The sequence below is a fragment of the Paramisgurnus dabryanus genome, chromosome 22 (assembly GCF_030506205.2).
Source record: "Paramisgurnus dabryanus chromosome 22, PD_genome_1.1, whole genome shotgun sequence".
NCBI classification, from domain to species: domain Eukaryota; kingdom Metazoa; phylum Chordata; class Actinopteri; order Cypriniformes; family Cobitidae; genus Paramisgurnus; species Paramisgurnus dabryanus.
Genome location: NC_133358.1, coordinates 5472011 through 5499903, shown reverse-complemented (window position 1 = coordinate 5499903; position 27893 = coordinate 5472011). Strand labels below are relative to the sequence as shown.

At 38.5% G+C, this 27893-nt stretch overlaps 1 protein-coding gene across 1 annotated transcript in view; it reads right to left on the bottom strand.

The window, feature by feature from the left end:
- The window catches only part of myo3a (myosin IIIA), a 116795-nt gene that overhangs the window by 79899 nt on the left and 9003 nt on the right, over window positions 1-27893 (bottom strand). Inside the window, exons 2-3 of the mRNA XM_073813174.1 lie at window positions 23355-23538; window positions 16507-16641 (exon numbers count right to left, since the gene is read on the bottom strand). Of these exons, the coding sequence (XP_073669275.1) occupies window positions 16507-16641; window positions 23355-23522 (303 nt within the window). The 5' untranslated portion in view covers window positions 23523-23538. The remainder of the gene's footprint in view (window positions 1-16506; window positions 16642-23354; window positions 23539-27893) is intronic.

Sequence of the window (27893 nt, the reverse complement as noted above, 5' to 3'; positions counted from 1 at the left end):
CCGATCCGTGTCCTTTATCTCCGTCAAGTTCAGCCACAGATGTCTCTCCAGAACAACCAGGCTGGCCATGGCTCTTCCTACAGCCTGAGTGGCGACTTTAGTGGCGCGAAGGGCCAGATCAGTCGTGCTGCGCAGGTTCTGAAAGGTCGACGGGTCCGGACCTGTCTCGTCCATGTCACGGAGGAGTTTTGCCTGGTATACTTGCAGCACCGCCATCGTATGGAGAGCGGATGCAGCGTGGCCGTCGGCGGCGTAAGATTTCGACGCCAGGGTCGATGTCAGGCGACAGGGCTTTGACGGATGGTTCAATTTAGCCCTCCATCCGCCGGCTGAAGACGGGCAGAGATGGGCGGCGACAGTTTCCTCGAGCGGCGGCATCTTGGAGTAGCCGTGTTCATCAGCGCCGTCCACTACGGAGAGGACGTGGGAGACGGCGCTCTGAGCTCGGGTGGAGTGGGGAGCACGCCAAGATTTGGTGAGCTCCTGGTGGACCTCAGGGAAAAACGGCGCCTGCCGTTGGCGGGACGATTGACGGCGCCCGGGCTGCAGAAACCACTCGTCCAACCGGCTGAGTTGAGGCTCTGACGGCGGCGACCACTTGATGTTGAGCTCCGTCGTAGCTTGTGTCAAGATGCGGATGAGCTCAGAGTCGTGAGGACGCGACTCGGTAGGTTCATCAGCGGCGGCTGCGTGGGCGTCGTCATCCGAAGCCGCCCAATCCTCTAACTCCTCAGAGGATGACATCACTTCCAAGTTGTCACCGGACCCAAAGGAAACCATGCCGCTAGCACTCGGCAGGGGGCGTAGGTCTTCATGGGCGAAGGTGACAGGGTGACGGCGGGGAGACAGAGCACGCGGGGGATGAGCCGGCGTGGACTCGGTCTCAGGGCGTCTTCCAGCTTCACGGCTCCGCTGCTGTTTAGGCGGGAGAGCACGGGAAGCCTTCCGTTTAAAGATCTCGAGGCGGGAGCGCAGCACCGCGATAGGAAGGAGCTCGCAGTGGGCGCAGCCCGCCTCGGCGAGTACGGCCTCGGCGTGGGCAGGACCCAGACAGATGACGCACTCCTTGTGGAAATCCTCCACAGGCAAAGGGGCTCGGCAGGAGCCGCAATGCCGAAGCGACATTATCTCAACGCGTTTCTGCTCTTTTAGATACTCTCTTTAGGCTCACCGGAAAGCGGCAGGGGAACACGCTGGTGTGTTGTAGTCCGCTGCAGTGCTTGGATCGACGGCGAGTAAGGGCTTCTTCTTCGGAGCAGCGAGAAGGTTCGCGCTGAAGGAGAAAAGTAATGAGCTCTTGACGTATTTCACCGGCTTATATAGGGACGTGTGCCACGCCCCCGCGCGGGCTCAAACGTCATTGGTCTGTATTTTCTACAGACGTTAACCAATAGGCTTCAATCACGGAGTAAACAGGAGTTTCCCCCATAGCGTCAGCAAACTGACGCAATGCGAAGTGAACCGTATTGAAAGGGAACTCGCAAAATCTTGCGAGACTTCAGAATAAGCATGGCAGATGACAGCAGGAAGATATCTCAAATATAGTGTTTGCTATGATTTTCATAGAAAATTCAAGAAAAAAGACAAGGGTTTGGGTGAAGTCGTGGAGACAGCGGGAACATGGTCCATCTCTGTTGTCCACATCAACTACACTTTGTAGTGCTTCCGTTTTCCATCATCTCGCTTTCTGATTGGACATTGTTTCTTTTCACATGATAATCTCAAGAGCGTGCGCGCATTTGTCCTCGGGGTTTCCCCCACACATCAGGATTTCTGATGGTAAATATTAAACATGTCCAGCTCCAACGTTCTTCCGATCAGGTTTGGACACTCTTAACTAGGGATGGGAATCGAGAACCGGTTCTACTTAAGAACCGGTTCCCAGTGAATCGATTCCTTCGAATCGTAAGCATGCCTGCTTAACGATTCCGCTTATCGGTTCCGCTCGCGCTCGTTGCAAATGTGTCATGACGTCACATACACGCTGTGTTGTTTTGGTTTAGAACGCAGCAAACATTGCATCGAGGCAGAACGATCCAAAGTTTGGTTATATTTAGTGGTGGGCAGAGCGAGGCTTCGCGAAACACTGAAACAGTTGAATCAATAACTTATATTTCACGCGAACATACGACAATACGGTCGCGTTGCAGGAGGTTGCAGGACTGTCGCGTGTTTGACACACTATTACACAATAACAGCAGCGAGTCAAACACCAGCGGAGCTAACGGGACGTCATCTGTTATTAATGCAGAAGGTAATGTGTTAATGTTAATGTGAGCGCCATTTCATTATGTAAACTTTTACTATACGGATAATCTCCGTTGTCATTGTCCATCATATTGAGTCTGACTGGCTCTCACACTGGCTCAGAGGCTGCAGAAAGTATCTCTCGTGCACCTCCAGCTACTCAGTTTACAGAGGCAGGGAGGAACTAAATGACCGAGGCGAGGATAAACACATTTCACAGAGCAGTAGAGGCAGACACTACTTAAGTATTTCTACTTAAAAGTACATTTTCAAGTATTTGTATTTTATCAGTGTTTTTGTATTTTTTTGAAAACATACATTCCAAAGCATATTATCATAATTTTAACTCCACCACATTTCATAATATCAAGTTTTTGGTTTATATTTAATATTAAAGTACATTAAAAATCTAGTAATGTTTTTACTTTTACTTAAGTAAAAAGTACTTTTACTCAAGAAAAGTAAAAGTACACAATTTTTATGTAATTATGTATTCAATCAATTTTAATATGCAATATAAATACACAGTATGATTCTATGCTTTAGTGAACATTTTTAGTAAAGTAATTTTTTCCCCAAGACAACACTCTGATAAAGCACAGATGCTTGGAAAATGAAACTAAAATACTCAAGTAGTGTCCACCTCTGCCGAGCAGTGACTAAGTTTGTGGTAAAGGGTTTGCATCCGTTTGCCACAGTAGATGTCTCTGCATTTCGGTAGGTTAATTTGCTGTATTTTGTCCAGCATCATGTCTTTAAAAGAAAATAACAAATGCATGCATGACCAAAAGTGGCATGTTTTATTTCAGTCTAGTTCAGTTTAATTAATTCCTAGTCCGATCACACATTTACTGGTTGAGAAACACTGCCCTAGGCTATAGGTCCCTGGACTTTACTTTAAGAAGTAGCTCACCTACTTTTAAGTTGGTTCTGATGTTGCTACACATAATTTGTGTATACTCTGTTCTGTGTCTTCTGAACAGATATTAAAGCGAGTTAATACAAACATGCAAATTTGTGCTTATTCCCTCACCCAATGAGAATTGATAAGAGAATCGATAAGGAATCGGATCGATAAGCAACATCGATAATGGAATCGGAATCGTTAAATTCTTATCAATTCCCATCCCTACTCTTAACACGCCTCACACTAAGGGAAAATCTGATTAGATAACCATCAAGATAATCGGGACATAGCTAGGATTGTCGGAAGGGGGGAAATTTGGCCCAAAATGAGCCCGATTATCTTTTAATATTTTGTGTTCCCAGCATTAGGAAGAAAATCCGCCCAAATTCAGCTCAAATTTCTTGTGGTGTGTAACCAGCTTTAGTCTGTTTTGTTTGACTCAAGTAGCTTTAAGAGTTGTGAAATCAAAGACATCAGATCTTCTGTCATTCACAGCATCTTTCAAATCCCACGTTCATGTGTGTATTATAAAGAGCTATTAGGATGAGCCAGCCCAGTCTCATGAAATTACGTACCTATATATAGTTACATAATTTTTGTATTCTTTTTCGTGATACTGTCACAAATTTTCACATTTTTTTGAGATCGTATCACGAATTTCTGTTTATGTTTCATTGTCACGTATTGGTTACTCAACTATTTTGTCCTATTTTCTTACAATTTTCACTTCGGTTTAGGGTTAGATTTACATAAAATGACATCCTTACCCAAACCCAACTCTAACCCTAATGCAATGACAATATAAAAAAATAAACCAGAAAAAATAGTATAAACCAATCCTTAAAGTGACACCTAACGCAAACACCAAATCTAACCCTAAACCGGAGTGACAGAAAAAACTGTTACCAATACGTGACAATGACACATAAACAGAAATTCGTGATAAAATCAAAAAAAAATTTCGTGACAGTATCACGAAAAAGAATCAATAAATTATGTGACTAAAGACCATTTCAAAAGATGTAAACAACACTGGTCCAGAAGCACTTCCTGTTTCCGTTTTTTAACACTAGATAAACGTTGGGATAAAATAAACCAACAGAACATATAAACCTGAATTAATTGAAGTTCAAACATCTTAAAGATAATAATATATGTGAAATAAAAAAATAACTGTCACAAACTGTAACAGGAAGTGTTTCTGGACCAGTAGTGTTTACATCTTTTGAAATGGTCTATAGCTACATAATTTTGTGAGACTGGGTAGGATGAACCTATCCTCCCTCATGACATCACAGCATCATGAGACTGAGATCACCTGCCATCATTGGATTTCACTGTGAAACAAGCAGACAGAGAGAGTGAAACATTTATCTTACAGCGAGCAACTTGAGTGTTTTGCTTAATGCTTTCCTTTACACAGGTGAAAGGTGTGACCAGTGTAAGTAAAGATAACTATGGAAATTTACTGATTTTCCTAATTGATTGACCTCGCCAATCTGTAAACAAGCAACTGAAGTAACAAACGAAGAGTTTCATTGCAAAACAAGATAACTTCATTTTTTTTTTTTCAAAAATCTTGTTTGTTAATGTGCATTTCAATTAATATCAATCAAACTGCAGTTGGTTTATTTTGGTTTAAGCCTTCATAACAAAAAATATGGCTAAGTAGCACAATAAATCGTTTTGGATCCAAACAAGTACAGGTTAATGGCACAAATAATACATCTGATTGTGGACCTGGCATGATTGTTGCTGGCCACTACCAAAAAAAAACTAAGTAAACAACATGAATTAAGTTACAAGATTAAATTATGTAATCCACAAAGTATAAGTGTGACTGTCTGTACCACACACAGAATAATAAGGGTGCATAATTGTTTTAGGTTTTAAGATGTTATAAGGCATTGTGCTTATTGACTGGCCATTAAAGATTTACAACGCATAAGAACATTATATTAAAGGGCCAATATTATGCCCATTTTTACAAGATGTAATATAGGCTGTTTCATCGGACACAAATGCATTTCCGCCATTACGCGTCTGACCGGAACTTCACTTCCGGTCTCTGTTTGTTTAATGGTCTGACTGCTCAGCTGATTTTGCCAAGTGGTTGATGCCCTCAGGGCAACATTATGCTGACCCTGGGACAACATTTCAATCAACCAATCAGATTTCAGAAAAAAGTTTACAGTTTTTTAAGTTTAAGCTTACAAACAGGATTAACTGTTTCTAGACCTTTGTTTTTCACTTATCATGTCCCTCTGATTTTAGAGTTTGGTTATGGTTGGGGTTTGGGGTGGGTTTAGGTTTTATTTAGAAAAACGTTGTCCTTGGGTCTACACATTATGTTGCCCTGAGGACATCAACCACTTGGCAAAATCAGTTCAAGCTGGTCTGACTAGTGGCTAAACTAAACTTTGGGACAAATACCTTGTTGAAAGATCAGCTTGGCAGCTGATCTGTGGTTAATGTTGCATTATAGTACACTTTATAACACAGTAAAATTAGCTTAGTTGATATGCTTTAGCTACTATTTGAACTAAGGCAATCTAATTTTTGTTTATTTTGCTTGTTATTCAGAAGTACACTACTCTAAATGGACTCTGTTGTTATTAAAGAGACACTCTATTTTTTTTAAATAGGCTATTTTTCAGCTCCCCTAGAGTTAAAAGTTTGAGTTTTACTGTTTTGGAATCCATTAAGCTATTCTGAATCACTGAATCTGATAAGCCCATTGGCATCGCGCTTAAAATAGTCTCCAGCTTGGTAACTTTCAATAGCTAGAGACTATTTTCGGGTGCTGCGTCATAACATTGTGCCTGCTGCACCCATGGTACAGCAGCAAAGTCTTTGATTATTACGCCAGAATGAGAGTATAGTTTCAAACCATATCGGTCTAAAAAGCGCAACTTTTAATTTTCTGTACACAATGTAACTAGAGAAGAGTCAAGTTTTAAATAGGAAAAATATCTAAACTCTTTTGTCATTTTTGAGCGCGATGCTAATGGTCTAATCAGATTCAATGAATTGTGCTAAGCTATGCTAAAAGTGGTACAGCCAGACCCGGATATCGGCTGAATGGATTCCAAAACAGTGAAACTCAGGGCTGGTTCTCCGAAACTACCTTAATGCTACGTCGTTCTTAAGTTGCACCTTAAGCTGTACCTTATCGCTAATACGTGTTTCCCGAAACGTTCTTAGTTAGGTATCCCTTCTGTAAGTCATACGTTCGGAAGGTTGGTCTGGAGCACTCTTAGCTATACCTTATCCCACATGACTCCACTAGGGGCCATCACTTTCATAAGATTTTACATTGCAGTCTATATAACTAAATATTTGTAAAAAAAAAAAAAAAAAAAGTTGCAATACACTCCGTGTTTAATTAGGCAAATATTTTTATATTTAAAGAATAAAACATTCACATAATTAGAAATCATTACACTTGTTCGATTTTTAACTATGTTTTCCAAAGGAACATCAGCTGCGAACTATTAAATGCTACAGGCTTAAGAAACTATTTAAAAAAATATATTTTGGGTGGAGGAGTTGGTGAAACTGCAGCTATACAGCGAATCCTACTATTTCATTTGTGCATTTCATATCCGTTAAATACCGGCAAGTATTTTAGCTGCATGAATAAATTGGGTAAAATTACAAAAAAAACTAATTGTGATTATTAATGTTAATTCGACATTGCATCAAAGTTTTTTAATGTTTTATATCTTTGAGGCAACTGCATGCCATATTCTTTATAAACATTCAAAATAAACTGCTCACTTGATTACTGCTTGTATTGTCGGTCAACACAATTTCCACATTAAAACTAATCAAAGCTAAAATCTAAAGTAATCATAATATATATTTATTTTTTATATAATATATATATTTTATATGTTATATTTGAGGTAGACAGACAGGCACCAGAAATGCGTCCATTAAGCTTTATCCGCATTGTAACCACGCTGCTTGCGCATCCAGTGTCCAAGCACAATAAACGCGTGAACAAATGAACAACAGTTTGTTTTTATATATTTTAAGTGTAATGCACAGCCAAGTACCTCCACGACCCACCTTATTCCCCTGTGCAATGCACTTATTGGGAACCCCTAATATAAATGATCCTTTCAAATTAAGGCATAGCAGATGAATTGGAGCAGTTTAAACATGATACGTTTGGAAATAAAGTTGCGGGTTTTGCACGGGTTTGATATAAAATATAAAAGGTTTAATTTAGTTGTTTGCAATTTGAAATATTTTTTACCAGATATTCCTAATAAATTTAACTTGAACTATTTCTAAAAATTTTCTTTAATAAAGAACACCGCTATCTCATAACGCAACGAAACCTATTACATGAAGTGAATAATTGATTGTCGAGCAATCGATATCAACCTTTTCAGCACCTCCACCATGGACAGCACCTACTAAGGTCGAACATAAGAAGGTTTACCTTAAGCAACATCCTAAGGTATAATTCGGAGAACACACGTAGGAAAGGTATACCTGTAGTTAAGGTGTACCTTTTGAGTCTTCGTAGCGCGCTAAGAGACAACGTTATCCGAGAACGCAGCCCAGATGTTTAACTCTAGGGAAGCTTGAAAATTAGCATTTTTAAAAAGTGGAGTGTTCCTTTAAACCTTTACAGTGTTTACCGGAAGTTACGTTTGTTCCACGAAAACCATTTGTTTATGTTGTTACTGCTGAAACCGTCTATATGTCTATATGTGCTCAGAATGTGTCAGTAAAGTGTAATCTCAAAATACCCCCCATATCATTTTGTAATATCATGTCCAAAATGCCAAAATGCCCCTTTTTGGGTAAGAACAAAAATGATTTTTGTGTGAGTACCTTTAAATATGAGCTACAGCTTCTCACTCCCCAGCCCAGTCTCACGAAATTTCGTTATATAGTCACGTATTTTTTTGATTCTTTTTTCGTGCTATTATCACGAAATTTCGTGTTTTTTCGTGATCGTATAACGAATTCCTGTTTTCGTGTGATTATCACGTATTGGTTACTCAACTGTTTTGTCCTATTTTCTTACCATTGTCGCTTCGGTTTAGGGTTAGATTTACATAAAATGACATCCCTAACCAAACCCAACTCTAACCCTAACGCCAGGCGACATATAAAAAAATAAATCAGAAAAAATAGTATAAACCAATATATAAAGTGACATTCTAATGCAAGCACCAAATCTAACCCTAAACCGAAGCGACAATGGTTTAAAAATAGGAAAAAGCAGTTGAGTAACCAATACGTGATAATCACACGAAAACAGGAATTCGTTATACGATCACGAAAAAACACGAAATTTCGTGATAATAGCACGAAAAAAGAATCAAAAAAATACGTGACTATATCACGAAACTTTGTGAGACTGGGTTACACTCCCTTACCAAAAGACAGTGAGCACTTTTGGTTAAAATCGTATTCTTGTGAATACAGTCTGGGGCAAAAGTATCTTTAGCCGCATTAGCACAAAATACATTCAGAAAAGCTTTTAGATAAAATTAAAAAGTCAGTCAGTGTCCATAGGCGGGGCTTTTCAATGTGACATCACATTAACAAGAGAATCAAAACCGCATTTCTAATGAGACTGCTTTGGTTTAATGGAGATTAAAAAGGAAGGATTTATCAGCATTTAGCAATATTCCAAATGTTCAAGTGAAAAACAGACAAAACATTTAAAGGAAGAGCAAATTAATTACAATGTTCGGACTGAAAGTAAGCATATAATGACAAACTTTTATTTATCTTTAAAAATAAGTTCAGGTCATGTACAAGAACTAAAATTCTTTACTTCCTGATATTTTTTCTAATTTGTCTTGGGATTATCCTCGGTCTGCGAAGTACACATTATTAATGTCATGATGAGCCATCGCCCATCACCATAATTCTACACATTCAGCTTGAGTCTAATTCTGCTATCCATCCTTACCCCATACTGTCAGCCTGGATCATGTGATTCAAAATCTAGAAAGCTATAAAAAACAGCATCAAAAGTTTGATGTGCACTCAAGTTGTGTTTTACCAAACTGTAGTAACATAACTAGAGCAAAATTTGATGTTAAATATTTGATTGGAACGTTTATTGTGAGACTGCATCAGACAATGAAATGTGTGTGTATGTGATCCTCACATCTTTTTTTCTTTTAGAAGCAGCAGCTCTTTGTCCGTCCAACCTTATCATTTACACTCAAATAATGAGCTAGGTGTCTGCTTTCTGTCACCGTTTAATGAGAAAGCCCTGATAAACAATAGCATTAAACCTTATTGTGAATTAATTATGGGCACGAGCTAGACAGACACAAAACATGGTCCAGAAAGGGTTTCTTCGAATGGGAAAGTTGATGGGAAAAGTTGATCATTTTGTTCAAAAAACGGAACCAAAACCCAAAATGGTCTCAAGCTGTTACTAAGTCCTAATATTAACCATTTTGTAGCAATGTGTACCTTTGAGGTACCAATATGCACCTAGGTGTACTTTTTAAAAGGGCACCACCCCAGCGACAGCAAGGGACCATTTTGAATCAAATAAACTTTGCTTCATTAAACAGTCGACAATGCATTATTTACATACTCTGGTCCTGGTTTAATGTTGGACAAAATCGGATTACCATTTATAGCCTTTGTGCTAAAGAAACCTTAAAACCTTTGACTTTTGGTTATTGCAGAAATACAGCTGTTTTATTCAAATGTTAGATGTGGGTTTCTCAGATATGAAGGATTCATTTAATCCTAAAAATAAAACTTATTACATTAGATTTTATCAATTGTAAAAAAAATACTGAAGCAACCTTTGGTATTATTTGCAATAATGCAATTTTTAATTAATATCTACTCATAAACAGACTTTATCAAAGCAATGCAGTCTCTCATAACGTACTTCTCATAAATGCATATCCACAAAAAGCCCTTGAATAATAGCAGCACAGCAGATGCACTGTTCTATATGAAAATACATCAATAAAGCCCCATCATCATAGTCCTATTTCAGCCATTAGTGATCGACAGGACTCTACAAGCCAACTTCCAGAAAACTAAATAGAGATCATTTCCCATATCTTTGAAGTTTTAATATAGCGTAGCAGAGTTGGGCCCTAATATGGTGAGGAACCTATGAGTGCAGATGAAAGACTGCAGCTCCCTTCATATCCATAATTAGAAGCCACAACACAAAAGAAAAGCAGAACAAGCAGCAGGCCTGATGAGCAGCCAATATAAAGTGGAGGAGGCAATTTCTGCGAGTCCTCTCGATAATCAGGGGGTCACGCAAAGTGGAGGAGCCGTCTTGCCGGATCTTGCTGAAATACGGAAAATTACAGTTCGGGGAGGGCGACTGTAACCATGGCAATTTAACCCCCCCATCCCGTTGACTGCTAACTCACTGCCGACAGCTTGAAAGCTGGACTTTGATCCCAGGCTGAGGATTAGCTTCCATATTTGGATTGCCGAGTGTAGATTTTGCATGCAGGAGTTTGCATACAGAAATGCAAAGCTATTTAGGCAAAAAGAGCAAGTAAAACGACAATTCAGGTAAATGCTGCGGAGGGATCTCTGGGAAAGATAAAAAATCTTCTTTTTTTATTTGTGGTAACTGTTTATAAAAAGCATAACAAGGTTTCAGGTGGAGTAAAAAAAACATACATTTACATTTTAAATGAAAAATGCAAAAATTCTTGAAACTTATGGTATGTGCAGTACAGTGGACTGAAAAGTATTTGGAGTAAAGTGACAGTATTGACCCGTCTGAATATCAATGTTCTGTTTATAGCAGACCACATCCTACAGTTTACTTCCATCATTATAATCCAATACACCTGACCTGAGGTTAAATCTAAACCAATGGTTATCCCGCTAAAAGTTTGATAGTGCTGTGCAAAAGCTTTTCTTTTCTTGTTTATAATGTTTTTGAGTAATTTTGCAATGACTATGCTGGTTTGAGGTGACTTAAAATAAATGTCAGAAGTCAGTTTGGTAACTTTTTGCTTAATGAAAAGTCCACTTTATCTTTAAAGTAAATGTTATTTTGTTTTTTAAAATGTCAAATTTATTTTAATTTTTAAACAAATTTTATTAAATCTTTTTTTTTACATTTTATCACAAAAAGCATTAGCATTTGTTATGTGTCATGTGGGTCAGTGACAAAAATGGTTTGGCAGGATGAGAATTTCAAAGATCTTTTAAAAAAAAACTGTTTTAAAAGCATGCATCAGGTTTATTTCATTGCACATAGTGTATTTATGTTGATTTTATGCAAATTACATTTGCACCATTTTTATGAAAGTTAAGACTGAATGGAACTGAAATGTCAAATGGTGTAACCGCCAATTGTGCCAAAGAATGAGAAATATTAAATGATTTATCTATCTTGATGGCATGTAAGCGTAATCATCAAAAGAAAAAAAAAATCATTTTAAAATATAATTTTATTACTTATTTCTAAATGTAAATTTTAATGCTTTTTTTGTAATATCTGTCCTGACAGTTCTGTTATCTAAATAATCTTTGAAAAAAATATGTTAAAAAATGTTATAATAATTCCTTAATAATAATTTCCTTACATTTATATAGCGCTTTTCTCAGTACTCAAAGCGCTTTACATATGAACGGGGGAATCTCCTCAACCTCCACCAATGTGCAGCATCCACCTGGATGATGCGACGGCAGCCATATTGCGCCAGAACGCCCACCACACACCAGCTTATTATATTTTCATTTTAAAATATACTACTGTAGTCACATCAACTGACATAGACCGGTTACACCACATTGACGTTTTTGTAATTATCCCCCAAATATTTTAGACCTGGTCCTCAAAAAAGAGAATGTATGCAAGTAATCTGCAAATGTATGTTGAAATTTTAACCCTTTTACATTGAATTGAACCATATGGACACAAAATAATTAACGTCACATCATCGACCCATTTACACATATAAAAGCATGGCTTATGTGATCAAATACTTTACTATATGGCCACCGTATTTTTCGTACTTTTTTAGAACAAATTTAACACATACATATCCTGTTTTTACAGGCTGCATAAAGGTATTTTTAATTATTTTAAAGTAGTGCACTCTTAAAAAAGGTCCAAAATCTGTGACTTAGGTACACCTTTGTATCTAAAGGGTTTATATTAGTACCTCAAAGGTAAAAATTGGTGCTTTAAAGAAACATATTTTGGTATCTCAAAGATACATACTGTATAGCTACATATTAAAGGCGGAGTCCATGATGTTTGAAAGCCAATGTTGATATTTGAAATCACCTAAACAAACACGCCCCTACCCCAATAGAATCTGGACCTTCTGTTGATAGACCCGCCCCACACATACGCAACCCGGCATTTGATTTGATTTGATTGGCTATAAGTGTGTTTTGGTAGTCGGCCCGTCTCCTTTTCCAAACCGTTTTTCAAACATCGTGGACTCCGCCTTTAAGACCTTTTTTAAGGGTCGCTGTCCCAGTGACAGCTTTGGTACCTTTTTTTTTGACAGTGTACCATCCATTGTTTACAATATTCTTGTTTATGTGGTACTGTATCTGATTTACATTTATGGTTTTATCCAAAGTGTCTTGCAATTTGGGAAACAATAAAGTGATTTATCATGCCGGCGACAGACCATAACTAACAGGGGGGCACTTGGCTTCCAACAGGGGGGGGCACGCAATAGCAACAATACCTTGCAAAAACAAGACATTAAAACAACAAATACAGTGCAAGCACACACTCATACAACTGGTACAGACTGTCAGCTCATTTCCCGTATAAAGTGCAAAAGACCACAAACTATGCGCAAAACTATTGAACTTCGACCGCGGCGTGAGCGCAAGCTGAGCTCCGCTGCGCTCCGCTGCGCTCGCGCTTTGCTCGACGCAACAACAAACCGCCCTCGTGCGGCGCAAGCCATTGAAATGAATGGGTTTCATAGCACACCGCGTCCTAGCTTTAAAAAAGCTGCTTAACCATAATCACGTCATAATGCTGTTAACGGTCTATAGCCACACTTCACATTTAAGCTTACGTAATTTAAAACAACGCTAACTTACCTTTAAAATAGCTGAAGACGGCGTGTACGAACATTAAACTTCCTTAAAACAGTGTCCTGTAGATTTGTAAATTCCACCTCGGCCTCTAATCTCTGAGTTTGAGCCAGTCTGTGTTTGCATGAAGTCAGATATAGCAGGCGGTGCTGGTTCGTTCTAAATGTTCTAATATCCATATTTTACACGATCCATAAAATGCCGCGAAAAAACACATTGCTAGCATCAAGCCACAAATATGCTAAAGACGTAAGACGGGTGAGACGCAGCAATACATCCAATCAGAGAAACTGGTCTATTTTAAATAAAGAAAACATATATCAACTATATTTTCCTCAATTATTCTTGATATATATTAAATTAATATAAAACTTTGTAGGGTAGCACAACAACCTGTTTGGGGGGGGGCCACTGCCCGCGAATGCCCCCTCTTGATGCCGGCCCTGGGCAATAGGCTAATATTAGTAAAGCAGCTTTGTATTTTAAACAGGGACATGCAACAAAACCGTCTAAAAAATATATTTTGTTCTCTCGATACAAGTACTGATGGTATTCTGAGACTAGACTACATTACAGATACAGAACTATGTGGCACATATTCACCCCGTCAGCACTAAACCCTGATACTGAGATACAGTATTACACCAAATTAACCTAATTTAATCTCTCCAGATATGTCTTATATACTGAAAACGATTTAAGAATGCATTGTAACTGTAATAGCAGGAAAAAGCCCTGCACAAGATCCCCAAGGTAACATTATTGACACTGTGAAGACAAAATACACTAACAGACTGAATTAAACAACTGACATTTAATAATGGATTTTGGGAGGTATTTACTGACTCTCTGAAGTAAGTAAAGACAACTTAACATTTTCAGAAATGTCTATTTGCACTGCGATCATCAGAGCATGATGATAAATATGGGAGATATGATTTTATATCTCCCAGAACAGCAGAAAACATCGATTTAGCACAACTGCTGAGCTCAACTGCTCTAAACATCTATAATGTGTCTCTGCAGCGAGAAGGAACGTTAGAGGATGATCAAATAAAATATAATGCAAAAACTTAAACTATTAGATAAAAAGAAAAGTATAAACTATAAGCAATTTAATTTGCCACTTTATCGCCAATACAATAAGTCTGTGAACTGTTCTCATACCAACCAAGTCATTGGCAAAACAACATGATTTTAAACAAAAACTGAGGAAGTGCTATAGAAATAAACTTGAATACTGGCAGCGTGCATTTAACCATCCACTGTAACCATCATGTCAGTAGATTTAACGCAATGTGCTGTGTGTGCATACTGTTCACCATGATTACTGGTTAGAGATTTAACAAACGTGCATTACTTATCAGTAATTATAATCTACTGTAATACTTGAAGTGACCTCTACTGTTCAAACTAAATGTGCAGGTGTACTGCACTGAATTGTTCAGCACAACAGGAGAGTTCAGGATTGGCATTCATAGCTGCTGGGTTTAACAGGACACAGCTTCAGCCAGTGAGAATTGAGGAGCTGTCTCCTCATATCTGTACACTGTCAGAATCAGAAAATGGTTGAAAAATGGTCCCTTGCTGTCACTGAGGTTGTACCGTTTTAAAAAGTAAACATACATTTGCACATAAAGAGTTCATATTAGTACCAAAGGTATGTATTGGTTCTAAATGTTTACATATCTGTAGCTAAATGGTACATGTTAGGGTAATAATAATAATAATAACAACTTTAATTTATATAGCGCCTTTCAAAAACCCAAGGACGCTTAACAAAACAGCAAGGGAAGATGGGGGGGGGGTGGAGCTAAAGTCCATAGGCCTCAGTGAAGAGGTGTGTTTTAGCTGCTTTTTGAAGGTTGTTAGAGAGGAGGCAGAGCGAATGGCATGAGGAAGCTTGTTCCAGAGTGATGGAGCACCCACACAGAAAGCTCTATCACCAAACGTCCTTAGCCTGGACTTAGGGACAGCGAGCAGGTCCTTGTCAGAGGACCGCAGGGACCGGGCTTGGTTGTATGGCTGGAGTAGATCCATGGAGAGATTTGTATGTCAGAAGAAGTATTTTATAAATGATCCGGGACATAACTGGCAACCAGTGAAGCTTCTTCAGCATTGGAGTAATATGAAGTCCAAGTTTTGTGTGTGTAAGCATCCTAGCTGCAGAGTTCTCTACATACTGGAGTCTGTCAGTAGCCTGACTAGGCAGACCTAAAAGGATGCCATTACAATAATCGAGTCGTGAGGTGATAAAAGAATGAATGAGGGTTTCAGCGACAGAGTTGGAGAGGTACTGTCGGAGTCTAGAGATGTTCCTTAGATGGTAAAGGGCAATTTTGGTAGTGTTTTTGATGTGTTGCTGATAGGAGAGAGTAGAGTCCATAATGACGCCCAGGTTGTGTACTTGCGAAGATACTGAGATGGAGAAGCCATCCACATCCAGTATGAAGTCATCAACTTTTTTAAGAAGTGACGAGGGAGCAAACACTATGAGTTCTGTTTTGTCTTTATTGAGTTTGAGAAGGTTATTGACAAGCCAGTGCATTATGTCCTTCAAGCAGTTGATAAGTGGCAAGGGTGGAAGAAAAGTGGAAGGCTTAGTACTGATGTAGAGCTGGGTTTCATCAGGGTAACAGTGAAAATGTAGTCCATGTTTCCGGATGATCATCCCTAGAGGTAACATGTAGATATTGAATAATAATGGGCCAAGCACCGATCCCTGTGGCACGCCGTGTAAGACTGGCACCAGATCAGAGCAAATGCCTTTTAGGGTGGTGTATTGTTGCCTGTTGGTGAGATAGGATTCAAACCAGCAATACGCAGTACCAGCGAGGCCAATGAGTTCAGAGAGGCGAGTGAGAAGAATGGAATGAGAGACCATATCAAAGTCAGCAGAAAGGTACCACCCCAGTGACAGCTTTTTCTGACAGTATACCTGCAAATCTATGTCCAGACCTCCTGATTGAACAAGTATCATACCACTCTTATCCCATTGAACAGATTTATATTTGCCAGTGAAACAACTGTATAAAAACAAGCAAGAAAACTATAACATAGCGTTTTTACCTAAACTGGGATGGAGCTTTCAACACTTTTGAGTTCATTTCCTGGTAAACACTGATACAATTACACCTTTAATACACTATATGGCTTTGAATGGATGGGGTTTTGTGGACACATTAGCAGATGTGCATTATTCTGCTAGTAACATATTAATGAAATTATTAAACAATAATGAAAATGACCCATGTTAATAAATGATGACCACAGCTACAGAACATAAAACAGCAGTGTACCTCCAGTACAAGCCATAGCTGGTCACCATTCTTGATGTCCTTCTTGAAGAACATCCCAAAGAACTTGACAACATTGGGATGATCTGAGAGAGCCTTGAGGATGTTGTACTCGGCTTCGATCTCTTCATCAATATCCTGAAAGAAACACGTTGAAGTGAATTGGCTGGCATTACTCTGTAAAGCGCACATTAACAAATTCAGTAACAAAAACATTAACAAACAGTAGTTCCTTCTCAGTTAATAGCATTATGTTAGCAGTGCAAAGGTTGTGGGTTGGATACACATTCTGATAAAAATATATCATACAAAGTATACCTTAAAATGTAATAAAAAATGTGTACCTTAAATGCAGTGTAAGTTGCATCGGTTAAAGATGTCTGCTTAATGCATTAATGTAAACTTTTAAAATAGTTGCCTTTTATAAATGTTGAAAATAGCTTTAATCTCATCCTTCTATCCTTATTGCAGACTGATCTCATGGAAAGTCATGTTATAGTCATAAAAAACTTGATTAATTTACAGTATTTGTGTCCATGGCATGAAATTTAGCTTTTTTTGTGCCTTGAGCACAAAAGTCTTTATGTCACTCACAATTTCTATAAATAGTTTTTTGTGTATATTGCACAACTTTTTTTTCGTGTCATTTTTTGTATTGTTTTCTCATAATTTTTTTCCTATTTTCCTACCATTGTCGCTTGGGGTTTAGACGGCTGCATATGAAAAAAACACCTAACCCTAAAAAAATTCTAACAAAAGGTTTCTCAGCTGTTTTTTGTAATATTAGGTGTCCTTAATAACATACTAAAAGTTTACCAAAGTTTGACCACTAGAAACAGTGCCGCTGCTAGCCATTTTGGTGCCCTAAGCATAATTCCTTTATAATGCCCCCGACCCTGAGAAATTTTTTGTTTGTTTTTGCCAGTTTCACTTTTTATTACCAAACATATAACTTAATAGCAGAAAGTAAAATCTTCACAGCTTTAGTCAACACACACATTTGAAAGTGCAAACTTTTATAGAATAGCAAAATAGAACAAATACCAAACTTAAATTATCAAAATAATCCAGACATGTTTTTCCCAACTACAATGTCACTTTAAATAAATTACATTAAATAAACATCAATAACAAGAATACTCAAAATTCTTAAATATTACAAAGATTCAGAGAACTAAGTGTCACAGTAATGTTTGCTTCATATCATGACATTTTATATTTATATATATTTAACAGTCAGGAATTGTTAGCCTACCATGTGCACTGACTGCTAACATTAACTAAGTATTAACCACCGTCAGGTCAAAATAAACCACAAAATAAACTAACTGCTCAATATCTAAAAAAAACGTAGTAAAGAAAGTAACAGCTGCCGTCAGTTATTTGTAAAATGCATAGGTAATGTTTTACAGTAAAATCTCAATTTAGCTTGCACTGAAGTTATAACTTATAACAACATTGTTTGCTAACATTAATATCAGCACAGCAAGATCGAGGCGCATTACGATTAGCAGCTGCTGCAGCCCATGCGCATTTCCCTTATTTAGGAATTAAACATGATGGACTTACCTGCAAGTGATGCACGGGCATCATCCCGCAGTTTCATCTTTTTTCTTTTTCCGATCCTGACCCCTGCTGTCTTTTCGGGCCATTTCCAAAAGTTGCCTACTGGCCGTTTCTCAATCCGAAAGCTGCAACCTGCGCGAGGTCTCATATGCAGGCTGCATACGTCATCAAGCCTGGTTTATTTTAGTTAACTGAACATTACATTAGCAAGTCATAAGCATATTAAAACAATTTACGATTAACTAAGAATAATAGTTCACTTTATAATCGTTAATATTACGAAATAAGAACGTTTTGATGATGTATGCAGCCTAGAAATGCGACCTCTGGAGGCTGCAGCCTTCAGATTGAGAAACGGCCTCTGTCAAACTTCGTCAGGCGCCCGCGCGATCAACCGACACGGACCATCAAAGGCTGTGGGGCATACTTTCTATACTAGCGCAATTAAATTATCTCGTCCCCCCTTTTTTGTAACATTTACATGGATAAAAAGTGCCTAATAATATTTCAATAGACTAATGAAATTCTATCAGCATTATAATTTTTTTTCATTAGGCTATTGTTTTGGTGCCCTCTCAGCACCTGGTGCCCATACGCACAGCGCGTGATGCGCGTTATGGGAGCGGCGGGGCTGAAAGGTGTAATTTTCAAGATGGCGTCCAAGACAGGCAGGAAGCCCTTAAAATATCCTAACTCCTTAATTATTTGACCTAGCCAAGTAATATTGGTGTCTAACCCCATGATTTATGGGTCTATGAATCCATTGGACTTGTCTAAATTGCACTGATATGATAACATACTTATGGAATACATGATTTTGTGAGATTACTGTAAGGTTTTATCTTTGTTTGGGGTAAACCAGAGATGTAAACGATTTAGCCTATGCCATGTAATTCCTACTCAATATGTGTTTTTAGACACATACCCTTTTCTTGCTAAAACACAGACTTGACATTCAATGTAAAATGTATTGCACCAAAAAATTACTTAAATTGGAGTTGAGTAACTTTGATCATAAACAACTCTGAATTAGCCCGAACAGATGGCTGTGTGTGAGCCTTCTAAAATGGTTATTCATTTCAATTTAAATAAGGTATTACATATGTAATGCATCCTCTATAGATGTTTTAGAGTATAAAAGTGGCATTATACTAAACCTAACAAAACTAAATTTACAATTGTTAGAAATTAAAGCAACACTATGTAGTTTTTCTTACCTTTAAATAATGTCTCTAAAATTATTTCAGTGATAGAACAACTTTTAACTGGACAAATTGTACTGTTGCTCCAATCTGAGCAGCCTCCTAGCTGCTACAAGCACACTCTGAAAGTGGCGGTGGAGGGTAGAGCACACAGCCCCGCCCCTCCCCCTGCCTGCAGAAGAGTGTCTGATACCAGGCACTGTTGTGCTTTTCAACCACATGGGGGAGCTGTAAGTCATTTTTACATGGAAACTACATAGTGTTGCTTTAAGAAGATGGTGGAAGAGAACACTGACATTATATATTGCTTGTCTCATTGAAATGTTGTTGGCAGCACAGTGTATTCCATTTTATTCAAACAAAATACACCCTTGACTACTTAAACCACACACCCCACCCAGTTTTGGGGATGGAAACTGGTGGACAACCAGTATAAAGCTTTTCAGCTCACTTTTGGGGGCTTTTTCACTGGGTACAGTACGTAGTACACAATACTTTTTTAGGTTCCAAGCAAGCTGAGCTGATGCTAAAACTTGATGTAAAGCACTGAAGATAACTGATTGGTCCGAGAGAATCATCATTACCAGCGGCATCGCTAAATGCAAGATTAGTTTTACCGTAGGAGCCAATGGTGTAGTGGGCAGCGCTCCGACATGTGGTGCTTTTGCACTTTCGCCGACCTGAGCTAGATTCCCGGCTTGTGGTCATTTTCTGATCCCATACCCTCTCTCGTCCTTGTACTCTCCTGTCCTCTCCTCTATCACTATTTAAAGAGGGGCCAAAAAATATAACTTGAACCTTTAATCTCCCCCCACCTTCATCTGACTTAATGGCTGACAATTTTGCTTCTTTCTTTGTAAAGAAAACTAACACTATCAGCAGTCAGTTCTCTGCGCTACCACCTCTTGCACATGCTCAAACTCCTGATGCATGCTCCCTCCTCTCTTTCTCCCTTTTAGCGGAACCAGATGTTTCGACGATCTTTGTTTCTAACCACCTGACTACCTGCCCGCTAGATCCAATACCCACCCATCTCCTTCAGGCCATTCCTCCATTGGTTATCCCTGCTCTCACCCACATGACCAACTCATCTCTTTCCACTGGCACATTCCCCACAGCTTTTAAAGAGGCCCGGATAACACCACTGCTGAAGAAACCCACAAATAAAACTACAGACCGGTCCCTCTCCTTGCCTTCATTGCCAAGACTCTTGAGTGTGTGGTTTTAGACCAGCTCTCCTTCTTCTTCACACAAAATAACCTCCTAGACAGCAACCAGTCTGGTTTCAAGAGCGGTCACTACACTGAAACTGCGCTGCTCTCAGTCATGGAAGCTCTAAGACAGACTAGGGCAAATAATCTGTACTGATCCTACTGGATCTATCTGCCACTGTTGACATTGTCAATCCCCACACCCTCCTGCTTGGACCACTGCTCTTTTCTATGACATTGACATGACATTCCTGTGTTCGAACTTCTATCATTCAGAAACACAGCTTTTCCTACCTCTGCTATGCCACTTTGGATGAAGGATTATCATCTCCAGCTGAACTTCGCAAAGACAAAATTGCTTGTCATATCATCTGGCCCTAAGATTCAGCACAATCTTTTTATTTAACTTGGTTCTTTGACTATTATGCCTTTCAGAACAGCCAGAAACCTGGGTTTGGTCATTGATTGTCAGCTTAGTTTCACAGAGCATGTTGCCAGCACCGCCCGCTCTTGTAGATTCATCCTCTACAACAACAGTAAAGTTAGACCTTTTCTATCTGGGCATGCTACACAAGTTCTAGTCCCAGGCTCTTGTCCTGTCCAGACTGGACTACTGCAATGTGCTACTGGCCGGACTCCCAGCCAATCAACCTCTAGGGGAAAAAGAGTGTGACGACTAATGGTAATCCAGTGAAGGTCACAGTGCAATAAAGTAAACAAAATAAACCAGAACAAGAGAAAACAACTGAAGAAAATAGAAAATATATGTATAAATAAGAAAAGTATCTAAAAAGGCCAAAAAAAAAACACATTATAAAACTTAAAAAATAAATAAATAAAAGGGGTAACTTACTGAGCCTTCACATGGCAGCCCTCTTTTGACTTATTTTAATGAATTAATTTTTTATTGGAATCAAAAGAATGGTTATGAACTACAGAAATCACCAACACCAGGCAAAGCAATATGGAAAAGGAGAAATATGCAGTTACTTGTGCTTTTTTTTCGCATAAATATGCTTGTAACCAATTTTTTTATATATAATTGTACTTGTAATCACTCATCTATTATTCAAATATGCTTATTAGAATATTACATGGTCAAAACATGTATCCGGCACAAGTATTCCTGGTTTAGGGGGAATACAAGGGAGTAATGGTCATTTTAAGGACCTGATGGCCGCCATTTTGAAAATGGGGCCTTTCTTGGAGTCAAACTTTGGTAAACTTTTAGTATGTTTTTAAGTACTTCTGATACTACTGTAAACCACAGAGAAACCTTTTGTTAGAATTTGTTTGGGGTCAAACCATATTTGCATGGTTGGAATTACTTTCTGTTACGTTTTTAGACATCCTTACCCAAACCCCAACTCTAACCCGAACTCCAGGCAAGAAGAGTTTTAAAAGTGGAAGAAAACAAGTATAAACCAATACATAAAAGTTCATCCACACCCCAAATCTAACCCCAAGCAACAATGGTAAGAAAATAGGGAAAAAAAACTATGAGAAAACAATATATAAAATGAAACGAAAAAATCATGCAATGTACACGAAAAAGTATTTTTAGAAATTTGTGCGAGTGACACGACAAAAGACATTCATGCTCAAAGGAAGAAAAGCTATATTTCATAACATGGACAAAAATAAATTAATCTAATTTTTTGTGACTATAACACGACTTTCTGTGAGATCATGTTGCTTTATTGGCCTTGTACACCCTCAAAAGATGACCAGATCATCAGGTCACTCACAAACAACACGCATACATTTCCACTTGACATACAATGTATATCAATATTAGGATAAACAACTACTGTGGACTTCAATGGGTATCATCAGCTGTGCAGTGCAATTAAAGTATTAAAATATAGTCTGTCAATATTGTATAGACCTTCATTGTGATACAAGCCACTGCCGGGGCTTATTTCTGGAATATCAAAATACCCATGCTTTGTAAAAGAACAAAATACCCATGTTCAGATGAATTTATAAGTAACAGTGGAAAGACCATAAAATGTCCACATTAGCGAAATCTCACAGCAGTACACAACACATTAGATTTAAAGTCTATATTTTGGCTTCAGAAATATGATCAACACAGTCAATGTGCTGCTTGCAGATTGAACTTGAAGGAAAAACAACCCTTTGAGTGCATAATTTTAATAAATATGATAAATATCTATTCAAGTGTTTCTATGGTGGCTTCAAAAGAGCTCCATATTTCTATTACTTACATGAATACAGCATTTCCTGTGTTTGGAAAGCAGTGGAAATAAATATTTGTGCAAATTTGAGGGAACAATGACCACGGCAGCTGCCTATATTTATTTGTTATAGATGAGTAATTTTAAATATACTGGCAGCCAAAAGCCATTGAAATACTTCCAAACCTCTTTTCAGGACTTTGAAAGGGTGAGTTGGTTCATTTCCTGATGTAGGAAATGAACATAAATTGCACATTTTCCTAAAAGCCATCTCATTTTGATTAGTCTGCTGTGAGGGGGCTTTATATTTGTCCAATCACTAATTGAAAGAGACCAGCAAAGAGTGTGTGTGGAGAGAGAGAGAGAGAGAGAGAGAGAGAGAGAGAGAGAGAGAATATGACAGTGCTTTCAGTAGTCAGTAATTGTCTACAAGCCTCTCAGGCATACAAATATGTGCATACAGGTGCACATTAATGTGAACTGAGTTCTGAACCTATTGGGCAAATTCTGACCGTGGGTTACCAAAAATTATGACTTCATGTCATGACTCAGTATTCACCAAAACAGCGTCCCTAAGCAAGTCTCATAATCATATAAGTTATGTTTGTTTTAATCAAAAATTTGATGTTTAAACAGCCTGACATTGATTAGTAAGATATGTGAGTACTCACATGGATTGGATCCAGTATTTTGACGGCTGCCTTGCTGCCATCGACCTTGTTAAGCACTTTGTAAACTTTCCCATAGGTCCCTTTACCAATTGTCTCGATGATCTCCCAGGTGTCAGATGGATCGGGAAAGCTGTCAAAGACAATGGATTTTCCAGAGCGAGGAAACATCTTCCCAATGGATCTCCTGAAGGAGAAACAATACATATTTGTGTTTGTATCCGGATGTTATTTTTGTTACTCTGTTTCATTAGACTTTTAAAACTTACCACTAATGCAGAATAATACATCAAAAGAAAACATTGAGGCTAATGTCTCATTAATCTAATGATGAGGTTATTTAAATAAAAATTTGTCTTAACCAGTTTCATTCATTTTTTCTAAAAATCAGAAAACGAGTTGTTAGGCCTATTTGTTTATTCATTTAAGTTCAGGAAATAAATAATAGAAACATTTTTTCTTTATTTTATTTTTGGTTTTAATTTGAAAAAACGAACGAAGGAATGAAAGGGGCCATATTTATAAAATGTTATTGTAAAATAAAAATAGTCTGATAAAAAAACTGACTTCCAAAATAATCCAGCAGGCCCAAAAATATTGCTGGCAGGCCACTCTTGGCCCACGGGCTGCCTGTTGCCGACCCATGCCCTAAACGATCCCCCTACCCGTTAAGCTTTCTACCAGGGCGTTTGCTCTTTTACCGAACGATGAGTCAATTTCAAGCCACACTGTCACTTAATTCTCTGTACAGTGACAATAGGCCAACAACGAGCAAGGTGCTACATCTCAGATAAATTCAAGGAAACCACAACAAAACAAAAAAACATGCCTAAGACCCTACCCCTTTCCTGCATGGCCGATGACAACTTCAGTCAGGGTGTGTTTTTATTGTTCTCTGGGCAATAGAAACAAGAATTGACTCAACCCAAAAAAAGAACTAGGCTATTTGTCCTACTCCTTCCTGACCAGGAAAGGTCCACCATCCTGACCACCGGGCCTGGGTAGGTACCCTGAGGTGCCTGGAGCTATGAGACTTAAATATAGCTAGTGATGCATGATGTCCAATTTCGTTTACAGATGATTCATCAGAATTTTCTCCCAATCTAAAATCAACACTCAGAAAATGTGACAAAATATTAATGCTATACCATACAGACCTTTTGAAATAATTTTGTTTCCATCTGTGTTGCAACAGTTTTGGAAAGGACTTTTCTGCACTGAAATGACTGTGCCTCTGTGCACAAATCATTGATGGGTTTGGGTGATGAGTGTTTGGCTCAGAGCCTGTAAGTCATAACAAAGGTGTTCAGCTAGGTTCAGTTATGGGCTTTATGCAGATCAGTCAAGTTCTTCCACACCAGACCGAATATTTGTGCCTATTGAAAAGACTTGAGTAGTTAACATGTTCACTACAAGTGGGTGCCCCAAATCTTATGTCCATTTATTGTATTTTACATGCAACCCTCTCCTAGGATAGAAGAAATGGATGGATATTCTGGAGCAACATGACGTTTCTGACTTCTGCATACAACGGCTTGGCACTAAGTGGCAGCATATGAGATGACGGACTAAAGCCCCTGTAGCGGTTGATGTGAAGCTATGCCATCCAAATAATTGCAAATCCAAGAAATGGCATTTTGAATAACTGTCCACTGTAGTGACCACTATGCAGGAAGGGGGTTAATTTAAATGAAAAAAGTCTACTTATCGCACGCAAAGCGAGCATGCTACCCTTCAAGCGTATTCACCTTTGCTCTGGCTAGTCATGCACTGCTTAGGAACTGCCTGAGGAAGCTGGTGAAAATGTTGTGGTTACATGTTTCCCAGGGGCATGCCACAATGACAGTGCAACTTGGCTCATTGCTCTAGGGGTGTGATTCTCGCTTTGGATGCGCGAGGTCCCGGGTACAAATCCCGGACGAGCCCATCTAAAGGTTTCCTACTTGATGCTGCTACACTGTGGAAGAGTCATGTGAAACTTGCGCAGTTCCATGGCTGGTTAGAGCGTGGTGCTAATAATGCCAAGGTCGCGGGTTTTATCCCCATAGGCATTGTGCTTTTCCTCCACCTCTTCTTGTTGACTGCTACAGTACTTTGATTTGTGATGGAAATTTCTGCAGGCTGGTCCGGTATGGCCGAAATAGCTCAGTAGGGAGAGTCTTAGACTGAAGATCTAAAGGTCCCTGGTTCGATCTCGGGTTTTGGCATTGTGGGATGCATTCTGAGTTTTTGTTAATGGATTCACAGCAGTTTACCTTACATTCCCTGTCCGAATGTCCTTTTCTCCCTGACCCAGTGGGTCAGGTGACAAAGCAAGGTGAGGTTCTATGGCAGGGGTCTTCAATTAAAATAGCTTGAGGTCCAGTAAATGAACCCTCCTCCAAGCCAAGGTCCGGACAATTATGTACTGCACGTAAAAACATAAATTGACGGCTTTCACCAGACTAAAGAAATGAGTGTAAATATTTGCTTTTATTGAACAAAATGTAATGTTACCATGTATTCTGAATAATCTCTCTTAATTCATATGGATTTTCTCTCTTAATTTGTACTTTTCCTTTAAGTCTATAAAAATGTAAATAAGCTCAAATAAAATAAATCAGGTTAAACTGAGTTTACCTTAAAGATGGAAGCATAATCTTCCTAGTTAAAAAAATCACATTACATTTATGTTAACTTGCATACATTAATCTGACTGAGAACTTCAGTGGGAGAAATTGCTTTGTCCTTTCCAGCTTACATTTTAAATATTATTTTCCTCACTTCATGTCTTTCTTTTCCATCTTAAAATGTTACACGCAGCATCCATGCACTATTTCCCCATCTGTAACGGGCTTGTTATGCTTTCCTAAAATCCACTGTATTTTCAGTGATCACTCTTAGGCTCGTTTTTGGGTGGAAGTGAGTGAGGACCCGTGTGGGTCGCTCATACTAGGCTTTTAGTTCATTTATTTTTCGCACCCTTCCCTCGTACTGCTATGAGGGTAAGTTTCTTCAAAGTGTCTATGTTTGCTGGGCATTGTTTTGGGGGTAACAAACACTGTCCCCTTGGACACGGTTTTGCGTGGAAACCCCAAAAGGCTGACAGGTCCCACCGAGAACTTGGATCGCTGGATTCAAAGTGCAGAGTGTCAACCATTACACCACAGATCAGGGTTCACCACATGGCGGACCCCGGTCCGAATCCTGACCGCAAGATTTGAGATTTCCTTTTATGTTAATTAACTCAAAACTCAGTGGTTATAGGATAATGTTGTGCTAATGTTATACACTGTGAATGTACGCTTGCATTGTTGATCAAAGTCACAGTGCTTTCATTGCCACACAACGAGTTGGCATTTTTTTCTTAGTAGAGCAGCTAACATAAAGGAGTACTCCACTTTTTTCAAAAATATGCTCATGTTTTGAAAGAAATAAGTTATTATTTATTTTCATTTTTACCTGAAGTTCATACAAAAGTGAAATTTCTGCTTTAATGTCAGCTCTAAAAATATGCTGTTTGCTCTTTGAACTTAAGAGAATTGTGCCTGAGAAGTCCTGGAAAAATAGATTTTTATTTGATGATTGAGATTAAGAAGATAATGGGAACCCTGAATATGCTTTACTACTGTATAAGAAAGCCACAATAAAGTTCACAATCAAAGTTCTAACTGCTTGCTTTAAAAAAAAAACTTATTACTTTTACTTCAAATACTTAAGTACATTAAATATCAGAAAACTACTTTTGATACTTAAGTACAGTATATATCAGATACTTTAAGACTTTTACTTGAGTAATATTTTAAAAGACAACTTTCACTTCTACCAAAGTCTTTTTCTAGTACAATACTTGTACTTTTACTCAAGTATTGCTTTCTAGTACTTTATACAACACTGCCTACAAGTTTTGGAAAGTTGGGTATGTATTATGTATCAGTGGCCCAATATTCCTTTTATGGGCAAATCTTCCAGAAAAGCACGCCCACACGTCAATCAGAATGAGAGTTTTTGAATGTAAGGAGAATAAAGCCTTGTTCAGCTTTCCAAGTAAGACAGGCTTATGGAAACAGTGGATATAATTTGTTTATCCTGGAGTAGCAGCGTAATTTTGCGTGTGTTTGTTTAACGCTGGATTTCGTTGAAAAGTCCAAACTAGGTCATGAGTTGCAGGTGGCAAGTAAAACTGCTTGAATGTCTGTGTTATGTTGGAAATTGGCACATAAGTGCATATGATGTTAACAACACAAACTAGTATATATGTAGTGAATCATAAATAATCCAGAGATAGTGGGTTGGTGTGTATTGCTAGCTCGTGACTTGCTCACGCTGGTACGCCTCGAGGGGGTCAGGTTTATCCAGAAAATTGGCTAGAGCTGATCTGTCTTTTATAAATCTGATAAAACTAAAGACTCTCTGGAGATATGAAGGATGTTATACTACTCTATAGGTACTCAAGATTAACAAGAGTTAAAGAAGAGCAGAAACAGCGTGTGTTATGGGAGCTTTAACTTTACCAATTCATACCACTACTCATATGAAAAATGTACGTGACACACACTGACA